This window comes from Diabrotica virgifera, chromosome 3 (assembly GCF_917563875.1).
Source record: "Diabrotica virgifera virgifera chromosome 3, PGI_DIABVI_V3a".
NCBI lineage: Eukaryota > Metazoa > Arthropoda > Insecta > Coleoptera > Chrysomelidae > Diabrotica > Diabrotica virgifera.
Window position 1 is genome coordinate 236666016 of NC_065445.1, and position 24167 is coordinate 236690182.

At 33.2% G+C, this 24167-nt stretch overlaps 1 protein-coding gene across 1 annotated transcript in view; it reads left to right on the plus strand.

Annotated features, from left to right (window-relative positions):
- The first annotated feature begins 11871 nt into the window (after positions 1–11871).
- The window catches only part of LOC126881610 (alpha-tocopherol transfer protein-like), a 42101-nt gene continuing 29805 nt past the window's right edge, over positions 11872–24167 (plus strand). Inside the window, exons 1-2 of the mRNA XM_050645971.1 lie at positions 11872–12040; positions 19742–19892. Coding sequence (XP_050501928.1) covers positions 19745–19892 — 148 coding nt within the window. The 5' untranslated portion in view covers positions 11872–12040; positions 19742–19744. The remainder of the gene's footprint in view (positions 12041–19741; positions 19893–24167) is intronic.

Genomic DNA, 24167 nt, shown 5'->3' on the forward strand with positions numbered 1-24167 from the left:
TCCGGAACGCTTACCGCATTTAACTTTCTATAGTTAACACAAAATCTCCATTTGTCATTTTTTTGTACCATGACTATGGGCGACGACCAGGGTGAGGATGAAGGTTCTACTATGCCTTTTTCTAACATTTGGTCAAGTTCGGTATTAACTACCTTTTGTAGAGCTGGTGATAATGGGTAGTACCTTTGTTTAATGGGTGGTGAATTGGTATGTATCACATGTTCCACGCCCTTTATACATCCTGTCTCTTGAGATTTCATTCCTAAAAACGCTTTATCTACAATATTTTGTAGTTGATGACATTGTTCTTTATTTAATGAATCAAAGTCCTGAATTCCAGAAATTAATACACTGTTTAACTCTTCTTCACGGTTAAAAAACCATTCTCCCTTAAAAAGGTCTGGGACTATCCCCATAGCTGACCAAAAGTCAATACCTAAAATAAGCGAAGAAACAAGAGATGGGATAACTAGAATATCCAAAACACGAACCCGATCTCTTAACCGTACTGGTACATATACTTTCACATGAATCACCTGAAGCAACTATACATAATTTCTTGTCATCTTCATTTAATGGGCAAATGTCTTTAAACACATCCCAACCAGATTTTCCAAGAATGGTTCGTGATGCTCCACTATCCAATAATCCAAGTATATATTTTCCAAGAATTGAGACACTCAAATATGGTCGTTGATCACCTTCAGCATGAGCTAAAATGTATTCAAGGACCGCTGTATTATCAGTTGTCGGAGTTGATTTACATTCCACTCCACTCGTCCGACTTACCGAGGGAGAGAAGCTGCGTTTTTTGAACATCTGGGACAGTTTTTCGTTGTCACATTGTTGCATCCACATTTATAACAGAAGAACTTCTTAGGCTGGTTACAATTTTTAAACTTGTGTCCCTCAGATCCACAATTAAAACATGTACCCTTATTCAAATGTTCAGATTTATCGCTATTTGCAACTTCTTCTGTAAACACAGGTGTTGTAACCGGACTCGTAAAAATAGGAGTTGACGGCTTTCTATAAGCTAATTCAGGTTCTACCAAAAGTCTGGTGCTTGAAGGAGGAGGGCAAAATTGTCGAATCCTTGTTTCCATTGCTTCCATAGCCTTGGCTAATGAACAAAGATCACTGATGTTGCTAATTTTTGTTAAAGCCAAACCCTGCTGAATATAAGGAAGCATATTCCTACGAATGATATTCAGTCTTTCTTCTTCGTTAGGGGGGATCAATAGTTTCTTGAATAGATTTTCCATGACTGAAATATAGTTTATAACTCGTTCCTGTGAGCCCTGTGTTCTTCTTCGGATTTCCTCCCATAAGGAATTCTCATAGTCATGGGGCTGGAAAGCAGACCTAAGTTCCTGGACCAGATTATCCCACGATGTAAAATTTCCCATTCTGTACCAGAGTAAGGCGTCTTTGGTAAAAAGTTCTGGAGCCGAACGAAGTAGTCTCTCTTTAGATACTCCTCTTGAAACTCTGAGTTCCTCCACTCTTTCTAGAAAACTAGTAACGCTCGAGATTCCATCATATTGTAATCTCCATCTACTTATATCAACGTTCTGAACATCATGCTTTAAGAAATCTAGCGAATCCATTATTTTACTGTTGAAGTTAGATGAAGGTGTTTCCAGATTAAAATGTCGAGCTAAAGTATTATCAATCTCCCTTGTAGGTACTGTTGCACTACTTCCATTATTAAAATTGTGCCTTGATAATCTTGTATCAGTTTGTGGTTCCGTATGCCTATTGTGATTTTCAGAAGAATTCATTTCTCTGCTTGAATTAAGTGGTCTATTTATAACACTGGACATATACTCTTGATTCCCATCTGACATTCTGCTTAAAACCATCTGAGAACTAGAACGTCTTTGAGAATGTACTTGTGGTTGTATCGTGCTATCATGTTGATTTTCTTCAAAAACCTGCCTTAAGAATGAAACTCTATTGCCTGCAGTTGGTGAACTATTAGTAGCTCCAAACAGTGCAGCTTCAATAGGATGCTCTTCAGCTAAGGATTCTGAATTTACCAAACCACATTCATGAGACCCGGAATGAACAATTTCAGGCAACAATGGAACTGAAGTATCGAAAAGTGAGATGTGCTCTACTTGATTATCTTTCCCAAAGCTCTCATAAATCCTGTTGACTTCTAATAGTAACCGTTTGTGCCAATCTAATAGTTGATTCCTTTGAGCTTCCTGTTTTTCGTTGCATTGAAGTCTGTTAAGTCTAAGTTTAACATGTGTTAGACGAGAACTAATTCTTTTAAATTCATTAGTTCTGTTCTGTTCATTAAAATGTTCTATACCTTCTTCCAGATCGCTAAGTTTCCCTGAGCACAACGAAAACTCAAAAGATGGGTCTATATTAACCACCTTAGGAGAATCTCTTTGTCCCTCTCTTTCTGCTTTAAGAGCTTCTCTCAACGTAGCCCTTTTCGTGTGTACATTTGCATCAATTGGTAAACTTCTTATTGATAACTCATAACTGAGTTCATCACCCAAAAGTCTATTAACCTCCATATTAAGTAAACCGAAAAAGAATAAAATAAAACCCTATCTCGGTTAGAGATAAAAAAATATGATAAAATAAGAGATGAAGTATAAAGTAAAGACAAAAAAAAATCTCAACAATATATTATAGTATCCTATTTTTAAATATTTTTGCGTGAAATGGCAACACGCAACCCTTACCCAATGTTACAAAAAACAAAAAAAAATAACTTCAACTACTACTTTAAGTTATGCGAGCTTACAAAAAAACAAAAAAAAAATAACTTCAACTACTACTTTAAGTTATGCGAGCTAGTAGTAAGTCAATACACAACTATTGGGTTAAATCCGAACACTAAAACCGATAAAATACTATGCAATATATATTTTATGAGGTGCAATAATTTTGAGCCACCCTGTATATTGAAAATAAAGGAATAAAATTAACTATTTATTTGCAAGAAATCAAGAAAGTGTCCACAAAGCACAAAAATCAAAAATATTGTGCCTAATAATATTTATGTACAGCAGTGTATATCAAAATATCTGTGTAATATGTAATAATAATTAATATTAAGCCACTATGCCATATCAAAAATCAAAAATTTTATGCCTAATAATATTTATGTACAGCAGTGTGTATCAAAATATCTGTGAAATATGTACCTAACAATAATTACTATTATGCCACTATGCCATATCAAAAATCAGAAATTTTATGCCTAATAATAGTTATGTACAGCAGTGTATATCTTTATATCTGTTAAATAATAATATGTAAGAATACTCAATGCTTTATAAAATAAATAATAACAAAAAATTTTACGTTGGAGCGCCAAATGTTACTCTTCGCCGATGTTACCGGTTTTTATTGAAGGTATGCGAAGGTAAATAACTAGTTTTATTTTCTACCAAACAAAAAAAATAATAATAAGAAATCAAAAAAATCGGAGAATTCACAAACTATTTATTCTTATTAACCAAAACTAAAAAAATTCATATTAATCTTAATTGAAAATATAGAAAAAAACCAAAAGGGAAAGGTAAAAAGCTCAACTAAAGTTTATATTTGCCTCTAAGAATATTCTTTTCAGCGTACACCCATATTATAATTCTTAATAGGTACTATTTACAAGAAAAAAAATACAAAACCGAGATATTTGTCAGACTGCTGTATGGTGTGGTGGCTTAGACAGGCAAAACAACGTTCTTTTAAGAGAAGTATTGGTTTGATCCTACCTTATGTTTTTTTCGTCGATGTTATACACGTGGATGATGTCGTACTGCATTTATATACTTGGATACTTCACAGATATACAGGTTATATAAATATCGACCCTGGACAAGGGTGTTTCAAAAAAACTCACAACATCAAAATGAATTGGAGAGAAAGAAAAATTGTTGGCCTTAAAGATAGCGTATGGCCAAAAAGAAAGGTCTTGGGGACCTAAATATCCAGACATTTTAAATCCTTGCTGAGCAAGATAATCCTCAACTTCATCAAATTGAATATTTCTTAATTAGTTATCTGGATTACTTCTGATTAAATATCCTCAAGGAGTTTCATAGGACAATACTAACTTGTCCTCATGAAGTGTAAATCAAAAGTGAGCAAGATATGACACTAGACAGGTAAAGACAAAGAGATGACCCTTACTAGACAGGTAGCAATGTATACCTAAAGCCTACTTCATGCCTGATTTTCTATATGATTTCGGACTTAAAAATGGCTTGATAGCCGCTAATGTTCAAGACAATATAGAAGCCTGATTTTTATAATTGTTTAGGCCAGTACTTGTGACAATAAAGCAAAAATTATGACAATCTTATTTATAAGAATCGTTTCTAGTTGCTTAGCGACTTTTAACCCGTAACACTGTATACCCATTTTTTTCAAAATCACTTTTATTGGATTTTTGGATTTAGGGTGTTGTTATTTACCAATTACCAAGGAAAAAAAAATAAAAAAATAGTAGAACCACAATTTATCATTGCTATGAAACACATTATATCACCTTCCGTCTTCACTTCACCAATTTAAAACACATTATATCAATATCCCCTAGTATAAACAATGTAAATACGGAATATACAGTGTTTTTATTTGGTTTTTGGGATTTACAGTGATTTACCGTGGGAATCGCATGATTTACATTTTACATTCGCCAAGACCATTGATATTTCCAAGGCAATTTTTAGTTGTTTGTTAGTTATTGGTGGTTATTGTGATAAGTGCAGTCAGTATAAACTTGTCGTGTATAAAATATTTAAGTTTGTTGTATTAATTATTTAAAATATAATTTTAAAATTGATCTGGGTGTTATCTATTAATTATCAAATATGAATAAAAATCGAATAATATTTTGACCTGTTGAATTCGAATTTATAACTTTCTTTTGCGGCGGAAGTGACGAGAATTTATTATAAACAATTTAATTGTTTAAGTTATTATAATTCGTAAACTAACAAATATAAATTAATAGCCTTTACAAAATGAATTTTGTTCTTAAAAAAATCTACAAAATATTGTTTGGTAAACCTTGACCAATAATTAGAAACAAAGATGCTGCAAAAACGTTGCAAAATTACAGAATTTAGTCGATTTTTCACTTTTAAGTCGGCTGAATATTGAGTAAGATAACTTTATAATAGCCCAAATTAATAAAAAAACTACAAGCTGTAAAACTAAACCTTAATATAAATATTATACATGTAGATACAAAGTTATAACAATAAACGAAAATTTTTTATTAAAAACTGTATATTATAATTTGCTTATATAGAGAATTTAATATAATTTGTATAAATATGTACCTATACAGAAATAATAGAGAAATTTTTTTCTTTGATGCCTGAAAACGGATGATCGTTTTGGCGTAATGGGTCAGTCTCAGAGACACTAGTGGACAAGTTTTTTCATAACCCTGGATGAGAGCAATTACATGACCCAGACACTGGCCATTAAATTGTTGCAATTTGTTATATATTTGTTAAAGGAAGTTGAATAAAGTATCATTTGTGGTACTTAATGTCTTTGAAAAGTGGGAAATTTTTTACTATATTTTCAGGTTTCCCAAATAAAAACACTGTATGTGTTCAAAACCTAGTCAGGAAATAAAATTCACACATAAAAATATTTACTGAAAAACAGGAGCATTTTTTACTAAATTAATGTGTGTTCACTTTTATTTCAAACAAAATAGAAATTTGAAAAGTTGAGTCCTTTACGTTTTCTACTCTGGTGAACATTTTTCGAATTGGCGCTTACAGTGTTTCTACTTTGGACAGCCGAGTTGTATATTGACCTATAGTTTCATGTTTGCCTAAAGACTCATGATCCAGTATTATGGTCAGTTTCAGATACATCGGTGAACCGTATTAACTCCCCATCTATATTTGTGGCTTTTTGTTCGCTAGATGGTATAATAAGTGTGTTAATGTTCTCAGTGAAGGTTAATTCTGATGTGATCATATTTTATCTGAGTTTATCATAAAGATATATTCCTCAAGTACGAATAGTGCCAGTAGTGGTTGTATGGCTATTTAATACATAATTCGGCCTCCAAATTTTATTTGTTTTGAGTCTCAAGATGGTCATAAGGGCTATCGCCGAAATATATAATTCCAGCCGACCGAAGATCAATAATAACTGGCGCATTGAAGCAGTTCCCACACAACCCAAAGCTCCGGTTATGTTTGAAAGCTCTTCTCTTTATAGGGTGGTGAGAGAGATCGCACAAGATTGAAAAGCCGTCTTTCTCTACCAAAGTACTGAACCATAAGTAATTGCCGGTCGTATCACTTATGTGCACAGCTAAAAGATTACTTTTGATTTCAATAACTTCGGTTTTATCTACAACTCATCTTCAATTCCAGTCGCTCAGCCCTATTGGTTATATTGTTATTAAGAGAATTCCAGTTAGGTTTCGAAACCCTAGATACATAACCTCATTGGTTCTTTCCAGTGCCTCTCCAAATAATTACCCGTGTTGAGCTGCCCCCCCCCCCACTTGCAAAAATTAAAAACAAATAGCCCTCATTTATGAGCTATTTATGAGCTTTCATATTCCGCAAACTAAAAATTTTGAGCTCGTTCCACTGAGCAGGAATTTAATATCTTAGTGGAGGGGGGTCAGAGAATGGAGATTTACCGAAATCGAAGGTCATAGTTGATCTTTACCTTCAGTGACTGCACTATAGAAAGAAAATGGCGACGCAATAATTTAGATGCGTATATTTTGCGAGCTCATAAATTATTAAACGATGTGTAGTCGCCAAATAATTAATTTAAATTATTTTAAGTACAACTCTCTCTTAAGCCGGGAATATGGGATGGTTTTCTTGCGAAGGGGTTGTAGCTCAATAATCGAAAGGTGCGTGATTTAAGACTTTATTCTTAGAATATCAGCTATACGAAATAAACTACTAATAACATTTTGTAAAAACTTACAGTTTTTGAGTGATTTACGAAAAACCGCTTCAAAACATGCATTTTTTTCACGAATAATTAAAATATTTGATCTTTAATAACTTAAAAAGCATTGACTTATTTTAATAACTTTATATAATAAATTTTGCTTATAATTTGTTCTTTTATTGATTTGTGCAGTTATTTTTTTGTAAAATAATTTTCACCCGCAAGAAGAGGCGGTATCCACCCTCAGGGTAAAGGCGCAAGGTGGTACCATGTCACCTTTGTTTCTTGAGGTATCCTCTAACCACTGACCAATTTTCGTGAAAATCGATGAAGATTCACCGGAATTGAAGGTAATCGTTGAATTTTACCTTCAGCGACTGCACTATTCAAAATAAATTGCAATTTACTGATCTAAATGCGCGTAATTTGGGATCTTATAAATTATTAAAAAATGATATGTAGTCGCCAAATAATTAATTTAATGCATTTTAAGTACAACTTTCTCTTAAGCCGGGGTAGTTTTCTTGCGAAGGGGTTGTAGCTCAATAATCGAAATGCACTTGATTGAATAGTTTATTCTTAGAGTGTATAAGCTATAGGAATTATATCCGCAATACGATATATTTTAAGTTTTCTCAGCATTTTTCTCTTAAGTTAAATCAATTAAAGGGTTGTTTGGGGGTGAAGAGGATGAGCTCAAAAATCGAAACTATATAATTTCAAAAGCTCATAAATAGCTCGTAATTCTGCCGCAAAAATCGATTTAATATTCCTATTGTTAAATAGTGTGGGGGGGGGGGGGCTGGGTCAGTTCCCCACTAAAATATTAAATTCCTGATCAGTTGAACGAGCTCAAAATTTTTAGTTTGCGGAATATGAAAGTTCATAAATAGCTCATAAATCAGGGCTATTTTTTTTTCAATTTTTGCAAGTGGGGGGGGGGGCGGCTCAACACGGGTCAAATAATTTCACCTCACTGAATTCAGTAAGCTTACTATTATTTGTAAAGGCTACCAATTTAGTTTTGGAAGGGTTCACGGAGAGGTTCTCTTTCAGGCACCAGTTCTCTATATATTGAACGCCATATCGCTTTTTATCCGCAACAGTGCTGGTAAAATTTTCCCCTAGTCACTATTACAATATTGTCTGCGAAACCCTGAACCCAGATTCCTTGGGCGTTTAGCCCATGTACCACAAAATATCATTTCATTGCAATACTAAAATACAGGAAGTTCCATTTAAAAAAACTCATTCCGAGTTTCGACGAACCCTGTATACTAAAATTAAGAATATCGCTGTATTAATAATTTTTAACAATAGCTTTAGCTAACGATAACTATATTAAAGATCATAATATGAACATGAATATCCTACAGGGTGTAAATGTTACACGAAATCCTACGAAATTAATAAAAAAAAACGGAATTATTTTTTAAACTACTTCGTATAACATAGCAAAATCTTCCAAGAAAGAAACCATTGAGGAGAATCCAAAAATATTAAAATATACAGGGTGTTTCATTAAAAAAAGATAAATTTTTTTCACCCTGTCACTAAGGGTGGCAATGTATATCTGAAAATATTTTTAAAGTATGATCCTTTGTATGCCCCAACTTTTACCTCAATAATTTGTTTTCGTTATTCTAACGACAAACGAGTTATAGAACTCCTTCCCACAAATCCGCACCCTGTATCATATTATAATGTATGCTGGACTTTTTACTGGTCAACTAAAGGTAAAATTTCTTCTCTTAATGTTTGTTTTCCTCTGCCAAATTTTATATTTTTAGATGCATGGATGATGACGTTTATATAAGGCAAACAAGTTAGGGAATTTTTACCTGTACGAAAACCAAAGATATTGACCTTTATCCCACCTTCTGCATTTTAACATATTATGCACAGGTATCTTAATGTTATTCGATCAAAATAATCTGTGCAAGTGTTGTGTATTGTGAATCTGTGTAATTATTTGTAAATTCAAGGGAAACGTTGACATAATTGGCCCACGATAAGCAAAAAGCAGGTATATATATTATTATATTTTTATGCATTTTGGTATTTGTACATTAAGAGAAAACTAACTGTTATATTTTTCTAAATATTTAAACTTTCGTTATACAGTGCGTCCAAAAAGCAACAGTATTAGCTAAAATGCATACAACAGTGCGCATAAATTCAGTATTAGCTAAGTAAATAACAGTATTAGAGATTACTCAAACAGATCGATATTTGATTTTAATTTATGATTTTTTGGCATACACATAATATCATACTAACGACGTCTGGAAGTGATGGAGTAATCGACAATTTTTAATAAATGAGAATAGGGATCGTGTGCTAGCCCATTAGAAAGGTAATTCAATTCTCTAATTTTTAATATAAACATTCATATAATTATGTATACAGGGTGTTCAAAAAATGCGTGGGTTAGGTGTCTCTACTCGAGTTAATTCGGATTAAAAAAAAACTGAAGAAAATTGCTATATGGGAAGCCAAGGTAATACATTTTTAACGCATACCGATTTTGAACTTTGAATGATTTTTTATGATGAATAATGATTATAATTTATTTAAAAAACGCTTGATTTCTATTGGTCGTAAAAAATTCTTTTTCCTTTTTAATGTTTATTTTTCACCAGCTTTACAGTGAGCCTACATGCAAGCGTGTGACATAAAAAATATTATCCTAATCGTTTATAAGGTAAAAAAATATTTTTGATAAATGTTGAAATTTTTTTAATATGTCTTAAAGTCGAAGCCTCAAAGAGTTGACTGCGATCTGATAAATACCTCTAGAGTCACTGTGTGGGCAAGTATAGTTGTTTAAACAATTATTGCTCTCTGTAGTATGGTATAACTAGACCCAAACCCAGACATCCAAAGTGGAAGTTATCCTCCAACACCAAATTATTCTATATGGTCCACATAGTGTTCAGAAAAAAGTCACACCATTTTGAGCGTCGGGTTTGGGGGGAGAGGGGGGAGAAATCGGTAAATTCGTAGTTTTTTACGGTTTTCGTAAATATTTTTAAAACTGTACGATTTAGCATAAACCACCTTGTATACAAAAATGTTCTACATTAAATTTGAAATAAAAAAGGTCTTATGCATAATCCTTCTAAAATGAATGGTTTCAAAGTTACTGAGGTAGTATAGTATAATTGGTCCAAAAAAGGCCTAACCTAAAAATCCAAAGTAAAAGTTTTCCTCCAACACCAAATTGTTCTATATGATCCAAATATTGTTCAGTAAAAAGTTACACCATTTTGAGCGTCCGGTTTGGGGGGGAGCTGGGGAAGAATTCGGTAAATTAGCAGTTTTTTAAGTTTTTCGTCAATATTTCTAAAAATATGCTTTAGCGTAAACAATGTTCTATACAAAAATGTTCTACATAAAATTTAAAACAAAAAAGGTCTTACACATAATTGTTGTAAAATCAACAGTTCCAGAGTTACGGAGGGTGAGGAGTGGAGGTTTTCGATACATTTTATATTTTTTGGGCAATTCCCTACTGAGTTTCTTTAACAGGATTGTGTTTTATAAATCAAATTTGCTATTTCAATGGCCGACAGTATGTTAGTGATAAGCCCTTGAAGAAAGGTCAACCTCACCACCCAAAATTATCATCAATTGCCCAAAAAATATAAAAAGTGTCGAAAACCTCCACATTTCACCCTCCGTAACTCTGGAACCGTTGATTTTATAACAATTATGTATAGGACCTTTTTTGTTGTAAATTTTATGTAGAATATTTTTATGTACAACATTGTTTACGCTTAAGTATAGTTTTAGAAATATTGACGAAAAACTTAAAAAAGAACTACTAATTTACCGATTTCTCCCCCATCTCCCCCCAAACCGGACGCTCAAAATGGTGTAACCTTTTACTGAACCATATTTGGACTATATAGAACAATTTGGTGTAGGAGGAAAACTTTTATTTTGGATGTCTGGGTTAGGCCTTTTTTTTTGGACCAATTATACTATACTACCTCCGTAACTTTGGAACCGTTCATTTTAGAAGGATTATGCATAGGACCTTTTTATTTCAAATTTAATGTAGAACATTTTTGTATAGAAGGCTATTCATGCTAAACCGCACAGTTTTAGAAATATTGACGAAAACCGTAAACAACTACGAATTTACCGATTTCTCCCCCCTCTCCCCCCCAAACCCGACGCTCAAAATGGTGTGACTTTTTTCTGAACATTATGTGGACCATATAGAACAATTTGTTGTAGGAGGATAACTTTCACTTTGGATGTCTGGGTTATGCCATCTTTTGGATCAATTATTATTCTATCGTACTACTGGGAAAATCAAATTTAATTACTTAAAAACTATTTAGTCGATCTGGTTGAAATTTTGCACACTTCGATAACTCATTAATTGACATAAGTTCAATTAGTTGTATTAGAAGACAATTTACAAGAAAATGAAGTTATTAACATTATTTTATAAATTAGTACAAAATTAAGGTTATTTTTTCAATTATCCAGCTCAATTGTTTATGTATTTCAATTTAGAAATTAGCAAATTAAAGAAATTTTTAAGGTCTACAACATTTATTTAAAATTTATTTCTGCAAAATGCACCAGAAAGGTTTTGCAGATAAAAAAAAATGATTTTTTCACTATTTGTAGTTTTGTTTAAAAAATAAACAAGGCAAAATTAGCTGTATATCTTTACGGAATTATAATCATCTACTGTTTAGCACCTGCAAAAGTAGAATAACATTTTTACGTGAAATCGATGACTTTTTTCCACATTTACGGACTTATATACGGACTTTTTAGCTATAATAATATTGACCTTTATTCCACCGTCTGCGTCTGCATTTTAACATATGCACAGTTATCTATATAACACCGTACGTCATTATGTTTTTCGATCAAAATACATAATCTGTACAAGTGTTGAGTATTGTGAATCTGTGTAGTTACTTGAAACTTCAAGGAAAACGTTGACATAATTGTCGGAGGTGAACATGATTTTTCATTGATCGAGACATTTAAAATTAAATGTAAACCTTTGTTGGTTACCTTTCAACAACATAAAAGATAACCAAACTTGTTTAACAGTTTAGTTCACAGTGTGCCCATCTACACCAATGTAAGTAGATTTCTTAATATTTCAGAGTAGTTATAAGGCACTTTCATTTGGTAGTTTTATAGTTTTATGGTTAGGTTTTTAATCGTGACCGGTCAAAATAGCCCGGTCAAAACAGCCCCGTCAAAAAAGCCCCGTCAAAATAGCCCCAACACAAAATAGCCTCGACAAAATAGCCCGCAAACAAAATAGCCCCGACAAAATAGATCGCACACAAAATAGCCCCGGTCAAAACAGCCCCGGCTAAAATAGCCCCGGCTAAAACAGCCTCTTATAAACAATTACATAATTATTTATACAAGGTGTCCAAAAACATTTTTTTTATTTAAATTATTTGACAAAAAGGAAGAATGTATTTAATTTATTTAATTTAAAATGCATTTTACTGTTGCCCGAAAACAGAAAAAATTGTTTATATCATAAATTAACATTGATTTTCGCTTAACTTAAATGTTCAAACTTCTAAGAGGCAGGAAAGACAGGACTCGAGTTCTCTGAAAAGACAATTTTTATTTAAAGTGGTTAAGATAAATATCTTAATAGAGGATAATTACCATTTTCGAAAAAATTTATTTTTAAGGAATTATTTCATGATGAATTCTGAAGGGAGCTTTTTTTTCGGGGCTATTTTGTCGGGGCTATTTTGTCGGCGGGCTATTATTCCGCTGCTATTTTGTCTGCAGGCTATTTTGTCGGAGCTATTTTGTGTGCGGGATATTATGTCGGGGCTATTTTGTCGGAGCTTTTTTGACGGGGCTATTTTGACGGGGTACCGTTTTTAATATACGTCATTACACCAGTTCCTATAAGTTACAAGTTAGTCCATTTACTCACGGTTTTTATGGACATTTTAAAGATCCGCTTGGTCAATACTTTTCGAGTTATTTGATTTGCGAATGACCATATTCATTTAAAAAAAAAATAACCCTTTTTTAGAAGATTTGTCCTAAATAACTCAAAAAGTAAGTATTTGATAGAAAAAAACATTCGTAATAAAAATACAGTCAAACCCGCTTATTAGAATACCTCTTAAAGGAATATCCCGGTTTAAGGAATAAAAATTTGAGGTACCGAAACGTTTCTACTAGCGACCTATGATCGGTTATTAGAATATCCCGGTTATAGGAATACTTTTGATTGGCACGAAGGCTATTCCAATAAGCGGGTTCGACTATACGTTATAAAAAAATGGTGCCAATATGAGGTCTCTAGATCCATCAGAAGCAGAGTTATTACTAATGAAAAATAGCTTAATATTCATCAAATTCCAAATATAATATTTCAATGTGAAATAACCAAAAAATGAAGCACTTTTTGGGAAAACTGATTTGTGTTTTTTAAAACGGTTCCTAGCATTTAAAGTAAGCAAGTTCGGCTCAAAATAAATTGTGTTCTTTTTTGTTTGGTGAAAAATAAATCGGAAAAATCATCCCTTAATTGGCATCTCAAATGATATTAATCATTACCGCTTTACAGTTTGCTGTACTTAGGTATTGTTTATAAGATCTGTAAGTCTCATCGGTACAAAGTGCTTTTTTTTGAAAAAATTTGTTTTAAACTAAAACTTTTTTAATTGTCAATTTTGAAAAAAATATTCATCAAAGTAGTTATAAGGCACTTTCATTTGGTAGTTTTATAGTTTTATAATTAGGTTTTTAATATACGTCATTACACCAGTTCCTATAAGTTACAAGTTAGTCCATTTACTCACGGTTTTTATGCACATTTTAAAGATCCGCTTGGTCAATACTTTTCGAGTTATTTGATTTGCGAATGACCATATTCATTTTTAAACAAAAAATAACACTTTTTTAGAAGATTTGTCGTAAATAACTCAAAAAGTAAGTATTTGATAGAAAAAAAAAACATTCGTAATAAAAATATACGTTATAAAAAATGAAAAAAAAAATGGTGCCAATATGAGGTCTCTAGACCCATCAGAAGCAGAGTTATTACTAATGAAAAATAGGTTAATGTTCATCAAATTCCAAATATAATATTTCAATGTGAAATAACCAAAAAATTAAGCAATTTTTGGGAAAACTGATTTGTGTTTTTTAAAACGGTTCCTAGCATTTAAATTAAGCAAGTTCGGCTCAAAATAAATTGTGTCCATTTTTTGTTTGGTAAAAAATAAATCGGTAAAATCCCCCCTTAATTGGCATCTCAAATGAAATTAATCATTACCGCTTTACAGTTTGCTCTACTTAGGTATTGTTTATAAGATCTGTAAGTTTCATCGGTACGAAGTGCTTATTTTTGAAAAAATTTGGTTTAAAGTGAAAACTTTTTTAATTGCCAATATTGAAAAAAATGCTTTTTTTCAGAAAAACTCAAAAGTTATTAGTGATACCAATAATCTCAAAGAATAAAAAAATGTAGGTTTTACTTTTCTGCATATTTTAGATTTTTTGTTTACTGTAAGACAAAAGTTGGTAAAGCTGTTAAATATTTAACTGTGGGTTGGCTCTTAAATATTTGCATTAACTCGTGACTAGTAACGCGTTCAAGCCCTTCCAAATAAAACTCTTTATAAAATAAGCGCTTTGAACCGATGAAAATTATACATCATAAAATATAAAACATAAAAACACGAGTAAAGCAACCTCTGAAGCGGTAACGATTAATATCATTTGAGATGCTAGTTAGAGGGCAATTTTGACGATTTTTTTACTAAAACTAAAAGGGACTAACTTTACTTGCTTACTTTTGATGCTATTATCTTTTTTATAAAATGAAAATAGATCTTGTTTTAAACACCTTAAAAAAATTTTAATGAGTTTTTCCTAAATAGTGCATAATTTTCTTGTTATTTTACGTTAAAACGTTCGATTTGGAATTCGACCAGTATGAACTTATTTTTTATTGGCTACAGCTCTGCTTCTGCTGGGTCTAGACACGTCATATATACAGCAGTTCTTTCACCATTTTTAAAGCTATAGTTTTGTTAGGAATGTTTTTTCCATTAAATACTTACTTTTAGAGCTATTTGCAAAAAATAGTCTAAAAACGTGTTTTCTTTTGGTGAAAAATGAACATATTCACTCGCAAATAATTCTAAAAATATTAACTTTGTGAAAAAACACTCTCGAACAAATAATGTTACTTAGAATTAATCAGTGTATCGATTTGCGTATTTATTTTGAACGTATATATTTTCACCCCCAAGAATGGGCCAAACTCACCCCAAGGACAAAAGCACACATCGCCAGACTATCACTTTTTTTGCCTATGCCAATGCCTATGCCAAATTTCATGTCAATCCAAGAGGCTCTTAAAAAGTTAAAGGTTTTGCAATATTTTACCGTGAGTCAATGGACTAGGTCTGAATTTTAGTAAATTGGAGTTAAGTATTGGAAATTGCTTCAACAACCAAATGAGTTCCAAAATGTAACAACTCTAGAACGTTCGGTGAAGATGTCACACATATTATATTTTGCCATAAACCGGTAAATATTTAAGTTCCACAGTGTAACAATTCGAGTTGTTTCCGTGGTTTCTTGTAACGAATGATTTTTGACTTGTTACACTTTTGAACTGTTGTATAGACATGATCTATTTGTGAGTAAATAATAAATTATTTTTATATATTTTTCATAAAAATCGTGTAAACATTATATTCTATTCTATTCTGAAGTTATGTTCTTGAATAATCTTTATAAAATTAAATATTTTTAAAGGGAATAAACACAATTTTAGTTTAAAATATGTTTAAACTAATAATATTACATTGAAAAGATTAATTCAATTCAAGGAAAATAGTATTACAGTCCCTAGCCAAATTATTATGACCACCTATGAATTTTTACAAAAATAAACTATTCTACTAGGTAGGTACATTTTGTTTATAAATTTTTTTAAATTTAATTTTGTTATGTAATGTTTATATTAAGGCGCATTCTCGCGGTTCGATTTTAGTTGATCAACTTTAGTGAATCAACTAAAATCGAATGATAATAGCTGTGAGAACATGATGTTTCAATTTTAATCCATCAACTTTTGTCGATTCAACAAAAGATTGATAGAGTCAAACTTTATCATATGAACATAATGTTGGTCGACTTAAATCATTCTTGTCTGGGTAAATTCTTCTCTTCTTTGGGTGCCGTCTTTTTACCGAAGGTTAGCGATGACTTCTGCAAAGTCGTCTCTTTTTGGGCTTTTCTTATTAGATTTTGAAAGTCTAATCCTGTCCATTCTTTGATGTTGCGCAGCCAGGTCATTTTTTGTCGTCTAGCCGGGCCGCGTCTTCCTTCTCTTTTTCCTTCTATAATAAGTTGAAGGAAACTATACCTATCGTGTCTAAATATGTGTCCAAGATAATATGTTTTACGTTTCTTGACAATTTCTGTGAGTTCATATTCTCTATTCATACGCCTTAAAACTTCTTCATTTCTAACGCGGTCGCAATTTTCAGCATACGACGAAACACTCACATTTCAAGGATCTCTAAACGTCGTAACGAGCTTACTGTTAACGTCCAAGCTTCTACGCCGTGTAATAGTACACTATATACATAACACTTTATCCTGCGGTATCGTATGGACAGATTAAGATTGCGGGCAGTGAGTAACTGTCGCATCTTTAAGAGGGTGTTTCTTGCCTGTTCTATTTTACATTTAGTCTCTTGTTCTTGGTCTAGGGTTTCATGTATCCAACATTCTATGTGCGTAAACGTTTTCACTTGTTCAACGAGATTGTTCTTGGCTAGGATGTTTATAACTGGTGTGTGCTTTTTTGAAAGTACCACTGTTTTAGTTTTTTTTTTTTAATTCACCTTAAGGCCATATAGTTCTCCTTCTCGCACTAACTTGTTTAACAGAATTTTTTGTTGTTCTTCACTGCCAGCAATCAGTACTGTGTCATCTGCGTACCTGATGTTGTTCACGATTTTTCCATTGACTTTTATTCCTTCTTGTGCTTCATCTAGAGCTTGTGCAAAAATTTCCTCTGAGTCCAAGTTGAATAATAATGGTGATAATACACAACCTTGTCTAACTCCTCTTTGGATGCTTCTGGTTTCAGTATCACCCATTTTGGTTCTAACAGAGGCGTTTTGATTCCAGTAGAGTTCACGTATTATGTCGTTATTGTCGTTTGGATCCAGATTCTTTTTTTGCAAGCATCCTAGTAGCTGATCACGTTTGATTTTGTCAAAAGCTTTCTCATAGTCTATAAAACACGAGTATAAATCTTTTTGTTGATCCCGACACTTTTCATGAGAACAATTAAATCGAACAAAGCTTCTCGAGTGCCCATACCGTTTCGAAAGCCAAATTGTTCCGGACCCATATCTTCTTCGCATTTTTTGTAAATTCTGTTATTGATAATTTTTAGAAATAGCTAGAATATGGGGCATGAGACTTATTAATCGAAAGTCGTACATTTTTTTTGCGTAGCTTGATTAAGGTATAGGCACAAACGTGGACGTTAACTAATCTTGTGGAATTGTACCAGTCTTGTATAATATACTATTGAGAGTCTTGACAATAGTTCTAAATTGTCTTCTTCCAAAAGTAGTATAATTTCACTATGAACGTAGCCAGGTCCAGAGGCTTTTCCGGTTTTCATATTTTTTAAGGCGTATTTTATTTCTGATGTTAAGATGGGCAAGTCGTTATTTTCGATGTTTGTTTGTCTATCAATATCTATTGTTTCTATTTTGTGAGGATAGGTTTTGTATGTATGTTCGCCATTCAACGCTTATTTATTCTATTGTGGTCAGGACTCTATCACCCGTGCTTGTTATTGTGCCACTCTGCGTGTATTGAGCGTTTCTGATCCCATTACTTCTTCTTCTTCTTCGTCTAGCCATTCACGTCCACATCTGAACATAAGCCTCTTCAAGTCTTCCTTTCCATTGTTATTTGTTGTACGCTTCTCGTAGTCAATTTTTCCCGGCAGTTCGTTTCAGATCATCTGTCCATCTCATAGGAGGTCTGCCTCTGGGTCTTTTGTGTTCGTATGGTCTCCAGGTTGGAATTGTTTTGTGCCATTTGTTTAGATCGCTCCTAGCTACATGTTCAGCGTATTTCCATTTCAATTTTAATGATTTTTGTACCACATCGGTGACTTTGGTTTTCTGTCTTATCCATGTGTTTGTGTTCCTGTCCTTAAGTGATATGCCAAGCATTGCTTTTTCCATCGCATGTTGAGTGACTGTGAGTATGTTCATATTCTTTGTTGTGATTGTCCATGTTTGCGCCCCATATGCTAATATCGGAATAATGCATGCATCAAAAATTTTAGATCTAAGATATAGTTGAATTTGCTCTATAACTTTGTCGTTTATTATTGTCACGGTTTCTTCGGAGTGCATGGATTTTGTTTTGTTTAAATTCATTTTCAGTCTTATTTTATGAGATTCTGTGTGTAGTTCTGAAAGCATGGTTTGCAGTTATTGTAGGTCAGTAGCTATCAGGATTATGACATCCACAAATCGTAGATTACTGAGGTAGCGGCCATTGATGTTTATTCCCTTATATTTCCAATTTAGATTTTTAAACACGTCCTCCAAAACTAAGGGAAACAGTTTGGGTGATAGAGTGTCTCCCTGTTGACTCCCCTGTTTAATGGTACAGGGTTCGTGTATTCATTTTCATTTAGATCTGATTCCACACATTTCTGTAATTTTCTTATGCAAATCGTCTCCTCCGTAAATTGTTATCGTTTAAATTAACAAAATGAGTTTGAAGTTGTCAGAGGGTGCGTTCACTACGGAAACCAAAGGATGATATCCTAGCCTAGAGCATAGTATCCTACTCTTCATATTCGTGAATTCTGGCATTCAAAATATTGCATTTATTTTACATAGCGATCGATAATATAGTTTCGATCGCCAGGTAAAATAAATAGATTATTTTAAATGCGAGAATTCACGAATATGAAGAGTACGATACTATGCTCTAGGCTAGGATACCATCCTTTGGTCTCCGTAGTGAACGCAGCCAGAGAGTGTTACGTTCAGATGTTTATATCCTTCTGTATCCTCCATCGCAAAATCTTTTAGCAGAGTTTCTGAAACAAAACATTCATTCCTTCTTTTGATCCAATTTCGTATCGAAAAACGACGTTTTTTATGTTCTTGGCTTCTCCGCTTCATTCTATTTATTTTGCTGAGGCCGATGATGTTCCATGTTATTGTTTTTTGATCTTTCTCCAGTTCCGTAGTCCTGGTCCACTACAAGAGTTGTAACATTTAACGAAGTAATATGCATGCGTTTGTCGATCTTTGTAATAGCCTGTTTTTACAGGGATTCTCAGCACTATCTGCTCCAACTCTGTTTCAACGGATACCTTGGTTGGAGATGTTGGAGCCGCCGGAGACGAAAGGTCGGTCAGTAGCTTCGTCTTTCATTGAAAAAAAGTTCTGGGCTTTTAAGCCATTAAAACGCTATGATTGGCTAGTGCTTGTTGGCGTGTCGGTTTTGATGTGGAGGGAGGAAAAGATGTAGAAAGGAATGCTCTGGGTTTGTAGAAGGTTTCCACGGGGATGGGAGGCTGGGCAAACCCGGAACCTTACGCGGGCAGGTGTGCTATTCCTAAAGTAAATCCATCTCTGCCGAGATCACAGAGAACTATCTACCCGCTACCGCAATGAGTCTTGTTCAATAATAAATAGAATAAGTAATAGATATATTGAATATTTTAACACATCTAATTTTATTTTTTCTTTAGCTGTGAATCAATTTTGATTTGTTTCAGATCATGATACCTGATTATTTTAACGACTTGACTGAACAAGTCGAAATAGGAGTTTGGAATGTCTTTGGAACAACTCCTAGTGAAATAAAAAAGAATATAGAAGCTATAAAAGAATGGCTGCCAACACAGCCACATTTACCTGGAAAATTAAGTAAGAATAAAAAAATACATCCTCTTGTTGTTAAAAATTATGTGTAAAGTAGTTTTAGTAGTCTTACATTAGTCTTGTGCATATCTATATTCTAAGTAGAAATCATTACGTAAAAAACGCAGAGTAATCTATACTGGGAGGCATAAGTTAGGGATATAGAAAATTGTTTTCATGTTTTTCTTATGTCATGATTGTTATAATTTTATGTTTTTCTTGTGTTAAATTTGAGGCACCCTGTAAGGAGGACGAGCTACAAATATTCATATACATCCGAATCGTATAGTAGTCTTATATTTTGTTTTTTGAATCTCCCTGATGTCTTTAGAAACAAAGAAAATGCAGATGGCTTCCCCACATCTCGCAATGTCATCAGCTAAAACATATATTAAAGAGTAAAACCGTATAGTTTTTGTGTTTTTAAAGATATCAGAGAAATAAAAAAACTTAAAGGTTTACAAAATATGAGACTACAACATAATGTCGATGTATAACTTTGTACCTTTTCCTCCCTAGAGGGTATCTCAAACTTTTGTTACAGTTAAAACACAGATTACACTACAAAACCGTCTTTTCTCTTTGTTTCTAAAGGTATCACGGACATTCTAAAAACAAAATGTTCAAAAAAAATAATACCACAATACAATTCCGATATATACTCCGAAGTACATTTGTACCTCGTCCTCCCTACAGGGTGTCTCAAACTCAAGATAAGAAAAACATTTATTTTCCTCCATCCGGTATAAATACAACAAAGAAGGTTAAGGAAACATTTGCATAACTGTGTAAAACTAAAGCAAGATCTAATATATAAAAAAATTAGAGTAATCCGTTAGTCTGTTCACGAAAAAATCAACTACGAAGATGAGCACCATTTTCTATATCCCTAACGTACCAACCTATACTTCTTAGTTTACATTGAGAGATTTAATAATAAAATTGCATAGAAAAGAAAGAGAAGTAGAGAAGAAAAGTATTAAGAAAATTAAAAAATAGAAAATCGACAGCAGAGGACAGAATACCGAACTTAAGTACCGAGGACAAGGTCTGACCAAGCAACTAATAAAAAGGATCCTAAAAATTATAGAATGAAAAAGAATAATACAAGAATAAAATATCAAGTCTTAGGAACAGTCTTAGAACTTAGTATAAGAGTCTTAGGAAAATTCTGTACTTGTCTTTAAGTATCAATATACGCATAATAATTCTTAGATGTTATGTCTTTAGTGTACTCCTCTACGGGGTTGAAAGCTGGACTCTGACAGAAGATGCGATAAAACGGTTAGAGGCGTTTGAAATGTGGTGCTACCGACGTATGTTGAGGGTCTCATATATACACCACACAACTAATATAACTATTCTCCTGAGTCCAGAGGCTAAGAAAAGACAAAGAAATAATTAACACCGTAAAGAACAGAAAATTGGCTTACTTTGCTTTGGCCGCATTATGCGTAATGAAAAATACCGACTGCTACAGTTGACTTTACAAGGCAAGATTGAGGGCAGGAGAGGCCCTGGACTTAGACGTATATCCTGGCTGGCCAATCTTAGGAAGTGAACTCAGGGCCGGATTTAAGGGGGGCAGGCTGGGCAGCTGCCCGGGGCCCCCACATTTCGGGGACCCCACAAAGTCTCAAACCTAAGAGGTTCATTTAAACAGATATTGGCAGGAGATACAGGAACAATGTATGGCAAGTATAAAATGAAGGAGCGTAGGAGTGATAATACTGCATTGTTCATGGTTATGTTTTTGACCTTCCACCGGGTGAGTGTATTGCTTCGTTTGTAAATTGTTATCAAGTGATGAGAAAAGAATTTTGTGATAGGAAACATGCAGATGCAGATAGTAGGCTTATGGATCACGAAATGTCTAAAGCACACGAAAGAATTGGGCGTATTGATACTGAAGTAGCAAAACAGGCCGAAAAAATAAAGAATTATTGGAAAATGGTAACCCAAAGAAAAATTTTAGTGTTATAAAGTTTATTTGTGAACGAGATTTAGCATTTCGCAGCGAAAAGGAGTTGTCGAGTTCATCACAAAATGAAAATTATTTGAAAATACTCCAGTTATTAGCTGAATATGATCAATTTTTGAAGCACCATATTTTAATAAATATTCAAATCCTGCAAGCGGACATGTCAACTATATTTCATTAACCATATGTGAGGAAATTGTACATCTGATGGGTCAAAACGTATTAAATGAAGTAGTTTCAAGGATTAAGAAGTCAAAATATTATTCAGTTCATACAAATCAATTAACTGTGATATTTCATTACATAGAAGGTTTCACTCCTGTTGAAAGGTTTACCATATTTTTGCCAAATCGCCGTCATAAAGCAGAAGATATATTTAATTATCTAATGACATTTTTGCAAGAACATGATATCGATCTGAAAAATTGCAGGAGACCGTCCTACGTTAATGCGTCAGTTACCAGTGGAAAATACAGTGGTGTTCAGGCTGAAATTATAGAACAAATAGGTACATATCCATATGTGGGTGCTTCGTGCTCGGTGTAGCTGCTTAAATGGATACGGCATGTGCTCCCCCACATATAAACAGCAAACCGGTTAAATCACTGGTTAGCGATCACCAACGTATCCACTATGTGGAGTTGCTACACCGAGCACGGAGCACCCACCTATACGTACCTTAATAACTTGGAGTTTTGGATTCCTTGTGTCGCCCACTCTCTAGAATTAGTTTCAAAAGCTGCAACTGAGTGTTATTATGTATAAGCATAGCTAATTTCTTAGAAGACCTGACTATATGTATTTTTCACTTTCTCTACATACAGATACAATTTAACAGAATGTTTAAAAGCTGCGTCTTAAAGAGACAGCAAGAAAAATATTATTGTCCCTAAAAGAGCAAATACTACTAGATAATCATGGAGGTAATGCCGCAAAAGAACTAGTTAAAGGTTATATCAGACTAAAGGAGCATTATCCAAAATTTCGGAAGACTATGAGCAACAATTTAAAACTCGTAGCATTGCAAATGGTTTATTGTACCTATAATCGAATGTGTTTACTAGAAACAGAGAGGATATCAGGGAAGACAAACAGCACAAGTCGTATTCTTCAAGATCCAAATATTGACCTTAATTCAGTAGTGGGAGCACTTAGATCACTTATACAAATTTTACAGTCAAGACGTGACAATTTCGAAAGATATGAGAACATCAATGAAGTTTAGAACTCAAAATTTTATCGCTATTATAGATCACTTCGTCTAAGTCAGAGGTTTTATGCATATGAATCCATTAATTCCAATTTTGGATTTTTACGTCATTTTGGAAAATTGGAAAATTTAACTCTGAATGAAATTGAAGCTCACTCACTAAAGCTTACCAACATTTATAGCAATTATTTAGATGAAAACTTATGTGTCCATCTGGTACAGTTTGTATTATTTTTAATATTTTACTGTAACAAGTTACAGCTCTTGTACTTTTTATTATTTAAAATTATATTTATACAAGTAGATCAATAATTTTTAATGGTAGGAGGTAGGGCCCCCACACCAATTCTGCCCAGGGGCCCCCACAGGCTTAAATCTGGCTCTAAGTGGACTGGTCTAACGTCAACAGATCTATTTCGAGCTACGGTAAATAGAATAAAATGGGTCAATGTGGTCGCCAACATCTCCAGAAGATAGGCACTTTTATAAAGCATCCTGATAACTCTCTTCAGAAAAGGGGAAAACGAACCCAAAGAACTACAGAGGAATCAACCTAATAAACACAACACTCAAATTAACAACAAAAGTGATAACAAATAAACAGAAAAACATTTTAACATGAAAAGGAAAAGGATTACAACAAGGTTTTATATTGGAACGATCTGTGGCGACGCCATTATTTATTTATCATGGGACAAGTACAAGAAAAATCACTTGAATTCAAAAAGCCGGAATGTTTCTCTTTTGCGGATCTAAAGAATACATTTGACAAGGCTAAATTAAAGTACGTAATCCAGTTATATACGTAAGAGATATATTATTTTTGTGTTATTTACATCCCTAATGATGTAAGATTATTCGGATATATTCTATTCTATACGTATAAAATAGAACTGCCTCCTTAAGAAAATAATGAAACTTAACTCACTCAATAAGTAGTGGAGAAATATAAAAATGAATTAGATATTGAGCGAAAGGCGACAGAACGTATATTTACTATGTAGACATAATAGGTCGAGTGTTTTTTTATTAATTTTGTTGATTTACTGTTGAATTACTAACAAAAGAGTTGTCCTGTCATGATTGGAAT